The sequence below is a fragment of the Molothrus aeneus genome, unplaced genomic scaffold (genome assembly GCF_037042795.1).
Source record: "Molothrus aeneus isolate 106 unplaced genomic scaffold, BPBGC_Maene_1.0 scaffold_34, whole genome shotgun sequence".
Lineage (NCBI taxonomy): Eukaryota > Metazoa > Chordata > Aves > Passeriformes > Icteridae > Molothrus > Molothrus aeneus.
In genome coordinates, this window is record NW_027099005.1 from 216569 (window position 1) to 221538 (window position 4970).

Consider the following 4970-nt stretch of genomic DNA (forward strand, 5'->3'; position numbering starts at 1 on the left):
CACTGGGGATGGATCAGCCCCTGCTCTGCTGCTCCTTCCCGTCTGCCCCAGGGCCCTTGCAGAGCCCCAGCCATGCTGTTTGCCCCCAGCCTGCCCACGGCCAGCCTGGGGCTGCTCGCGGGGCTTTTCTGTGCTGAGCATTGGCCTGGCCATGTTCTTGAGAGAGCCTGGCAAGGAGCCTGGAGCCCCCAGGCCCTGGGCTGAGGCGTCAGCGCTGCCCCAGCAGTGCCCATGGCCTGTCCCTGCTGCAGCCCCGGCACTGCCACCCCCAGGGCTGTGCCCGGCCCCGAGAGCACTCAGGCCCTGCAGCAACACCAGGGCCACCAGGGCAGCGGGGCAGGGCCACGGCAGCAGCACTGGCAACACCAAGTGCTGCTGCTGCTGCTGGGCACAGCTGCTGGGCCAGCACTGATCTGCCCCAGCTCTGCACACAGACATTGCTGCTGCAGCTCCAGAGAAGGCAACAAAAGGGGCATCTCTGCAGAAAACTTTCCTGGGAGATCTTTTATTTCATTTAAAGCCACCGAGAGTGCAGCCCTCTTTGACACAGTCTGAGGCCACAGTAAAGGGGGAAGTGGCACAAACAATAGCCTTGGTTTAGGGAGAATACTAAAAAAAGAAAGAACAGGAAAAAAACCAAACCAATAGATCTATCAAAGATGACTTTTATTAAAAGTGAATTGCAGAAATTGGCAACCAGTTTAATGCTTCTGAAATTGTCCCATCATCAGTTTGCACACTGCAGCCTTGAGCTCCTGGTTCCTCAGGCTGTAGATGAGGGGTTTCAGGGCTGAAGGCACCACCGAATACAGAACGGACAGGGCCAGATCCAGGGATGGGGAGGAGATGGAGGGGGGCTTCAGGTTGGCAAAAATGGCAGTGCTGAGAAACAGGGAGACCACGGCCAGGTGAGGGAGGCAGATGGAAAAGGCTTTGTGCCGTCCCTGCTTAGAGGGGATCCTCAGCACAGCCCTGAAGATCTGCACATAGGAGAAAACCATGAACACAAAACAACCAAAAGCTAAAGAGGCAACAATCACAATGAGCCCAAGTTCCCTGAGGTAGGATTTGGAGCAGGAGAGCTTGAGGATGTGTGGGATTTCACAGAAGAACTGGCCCAGGGCATTGCCATGGCACAGGGGCAGGGAAAATGTATTGGCTGTGTGCAGCAGAGCATTGAGAAAGGCACTGGCCCAGGCAGCTGCTGCCATGTGGGCACAAGCTCTGCTGCCCAGGAGGGTCCCGTAGTGCAGGGGTTTGCAGATGGACACGTAGCGGTCGTAGCACATGACGGTCAGGAGGGAAACCTCTGCTGAAAAGAAGAAGAGAAAGAAAAACACCTGTGCAGCACATGCTGAGTAGGAGATGGTGCTGGTGTCCCAGAGGGAATTGTGCATGGCTTTGGGGACAGTGGTGCAGATGGAGCCCAGGTCGCTGAGGGCCAGGTTGAGCAGGAAGAAGAACATGGGCGTGTGCAGGTGGTGGCCGCAGGCTACGGCGCTGATGATGAGGCCATTGCCCAGGAGGGCAGCCAGGGAGATGCCCAGCAAGAGGCAGAAGTGCAGGAGCTGCAGCTGCCGCGTGTCTGCCAATGCCAGCAGGAGGAAGTGCCTGATGGAGCTGCTGTTGGACATTCCTTCACTCTGGCCATGGTGGACTGTTGAAACAAGACATTGACAAGCTCTTTGAGTCAATCCTATGGAGTTATTTTAGGAATTCCCTCAAAACAACTTCTCTACCTGTTGGAGAACTTTTCTCAACATTTTTAGTTTTGAGCTTGTGTTTGTGCTCCTGAGTTCCTGCCTCATCTTCAGCATTGCTCTCAGCCTGAACGCTGGGAAGCCCAGAAGGAAAACAGGGCTCCCTGGGCCCCAGTGCAGTCAGAACTACTGGAACCACACAGGTGCCTTTGCTTATTACACCTTCCTCTAGTTCAGCATGATTGAAATTAAAATGTGCTTGAAAAATAAAGTGGAGTTTTTAAAGACTCGAGTTTAAAAGTCAGTTTCTCTAAGCCCTTCTCTCTTTCCCTGTGCAGCTGGACAAGGAGGGATACCAAGGGTTGCTCTGGCTCTCTGCTGCCTGGAGTTGTGCCTACTGGGAGCTGTTTCTCTCTATCCAAGCCTTGTCCCTGCCAGTGCTGCCAGAGCCCAGCCCAGCCCTGGGGGCTCAGCTCTGCCCTGCAGACCCCTCCCAGCACAGGGCACTGCCCAGGGGCATCTCCCTGGCAGCAGGGCCTTAAGGGCAGGCCAGACAAACAGAGATGCTGCAAGCCAGGGTGCTGCTGCTGCTGTCTGTAGGGAGAGGAGGCTGAGGAGGCACTTTCTGAGGGAGATCTGAGGCCCATCTGCTGATGCCCAGGCTGACAGTGCAGGACGCTCAGTGACACAGCCAAAGCTGGCAGCCCCTTTCTCTTCCCTTTAGGAGAAAGCTGAGAGCAGCCCTGGCCATGCAGCACCATCTCCAGAGCAGGAGGAATCTGCCCTGATGGGGGTGGCTCCTTGCACCTGGAACTTCTCCCCTGCAGCGTCCATGGGGAGCTGCCAGGCAGGCTGAGAGCTGCCCCTGGCAGGTGGCACATGCCCTGGGCTGGCCAAGAGCCCTGAGGGCTGCAGGAGCTGCTCTGCAGGACAGCCCTGGGCAGCCCTGGCTGCAGCCCCAGCTTCAGCCCCTGCAGCCGTCCCTGGCAGCAGGAGCCGTCCTGCCCTGTCCCTCTGACGGTGCCCAGGGCAGCCCCGCTCTGCAGCACATCCTCCTCCTCCTCCTCCTCCTGCTCCTGCTCCTCCTGCTCCTCCTGTGCCACAGAGAAACTGGGAGAGTCCTCCTGACACATCCCCCAGGCTCTGGGGTGTGCTGGCTTCAGGAGATCCCTCCAGGAGCACAGGGGACATTGCCCTGCACCCACACACTCACCATGCACAGGGCTGTGAAGATCTTTCCCCAGGTGAAGTCTCAGCTCAATGTCTTCCCAATCCTGATTGCCTTCAGCCTGTCTCTGCCTGGCTCCTGTGCCCTCAGTGCCTGCAGGCAGAGCCCTCAGCCCTGCTGGGCTGGGAGAGGAGCTGGCCCTGGGAAGAGCTGTTCCTTTAAAGCTCAGCAGCACAGACACAGCACAAGGACTTTAATGAGCCTCTCAGGGATTTGTGGTTGTTTACATCAGACTCAGTCTCTGAGAGTGTCTTCAAAAAACTTCTCAAGAACTCAAACTTAAATTAAAACTCTGAAATTTCTTGAAGTTTTAATGGGTTCCACTGAGGGACACAACTGAGAAAATGTCCCCAGGTTCCAGTTAGAGCAGAAGACTGCAGGCAGTGATGACAGCTGGGGACAAAGAAGGCCAAGGTGTCTCTGGTGCTGAGCAAAGATGGATGTGTTTGAGGAATGCCAAGGGCCAAGGCCTGAGCCCCAGGGCCTGGCCAGGCAGATCCTGTCCCTCCCTCCTTGCTCAGGGCTCTTGCCGGGATGGGCACTGGCATGTGGGGATGTGCAATGCCAAGGGCAGGAGCATGGGGCGGCCCCTGCCAGGCTGCTGAGCAGGGACAAGGAGGCCATGAGGCCCCAGGCCTGCAAGGGTCACTTGTCTCCTGCTCCTGCCTCAGTGCTTTCCTTTTTATGGAAAAGAACCATCCCTCCTTCCCAGGCACCCTTGGTGGGAAAACAGGACTCCCATACAATTAACTAATATGATTAAGCTGAAGCCATTGATTGTTTACATTATGCACTTATTTATGCATTCTAACTCTACTGCATACACTGATCACGCATCTCTTCATTGGTGCCTCTCTCTTGTCCTTGTGTTCTGCACTCACTTCTCTGGGTATGTCTTTGGTTACAGTCCAGGTGGTTCACAGCCCTCTGTTATCTAGTTCTTGTGCTCTTGGTATTCTGTTTCTCAGCATTTTCTTTCTTCATTTAGCACAGTTTATGTCTAAGTAACCTTGGTGAATTCCAGAGGGCTCTGATAAGAAGAACTACAAGCAATATGGCTGGTGCACAGTGTGGCCTAAGTTGTTCAGATACATTGCTACAACTCCCCCTTCTTCTTCTTTCACCAGCCATACCCTTTTCACTGTATTTTCTACCAAGTGGGTCACCAATATCACTATGCATGGAATAGCTCAAAGCAATATAATAATAACTACTAGTAATAACAAAGCTCCCTTTAAGGGATCTTTCAATCATCCAGTTCTTCCCCATCCCTCAAACCATTCATCCAAGCCCCAATCATTCAGAGTCAATTTCTTCCTGTTGTCTTGTAGTTGTTTGAGTTTCCTATGAATGGATGTAGACTGGCCAGAGAGATTCATACAACACATTCCTTCAAAATCCTCACACCTGTGCCCATGTGCTAACAGCAAAAAATCTATAGCAGCTCTATTTTGCAGTGTGCCATGTCTAATACTATCTACATCAGTGAGCATTTGATTTAAAATAGCTGAACTTGTGTTCAGTGTGGGAATCCACAAAATCAGAGGGTTTTTGGGGAAGCTGCAAAAGGCAGGCCTCAGAGACAGCAGGACTGTGATTAGAGCTAAGCAGTAGCCATGAGATTGGTTAGCAGAAAAATTATTTAAAAAGTAGAAAAGCAAGGACAAATAGAACAATGGTCTGTGTATTAACGATTATCTAGAAAAACTCTCTAAGCTACAGAAAAGTTCTTCTAGCAAGATATTAGGAAGTTTGAAGCTTAATAATGGAGCTCTGTGCATTGTGTTTTAAGGCTTCCAAGCAGGTATTGTATTCAAAATAGGCAAGCATTGTTTTAACCAAAGGTACCTGTGCTTATCGTGGTTGGATAGAACTACTGTCAATATGCTTTTGCTTTGTGGGATTGGTCAAAAAACTTTTAAAGTAAGTTGTAACATTGCGTTCTTTGTCTGCTGCTGAGGACACGAGCTGCTGGCATCTTCCCATTGTCACTACCATGTAATGAGACTGATGCTGGAAAATAAAACAGCTCAAGGCACGTT

General features: G+C 52.4%; 1 protein-coding gene across 1 annotated transcript; it reads right to left on the bottom strand.

The window, feature by feature from the left end:
- Nucleotides 1-701: 701 nt before the first annotated feature.
- LOC136570418 (olfactory receptor 14J1-like) lies at nucleotides 702-1634 on the bottom strand. Its single transcript, XM_066570895.1, has one exon. The coding sequence runs from the start codon at nucleotides 1632-1634 to the stop codon at nucleotides 702-704; it is 933 nt and encodes a 310-aa protein (XP_066426992.1).
- Between the last annotated feature and the right edge of the window lie 3336 nt (nucleotides 1635-4970).

Bases quoted from the DNA above. Each gene is read 5' to 3' on its own strand.
- LOC136570418 (XM_066570895.1), bottom strand. From the start codon at position 1,634: ATGTCCAACAGCAGCTCCATCAGGCACTTCCTCCTGCTGGCATTGGCA.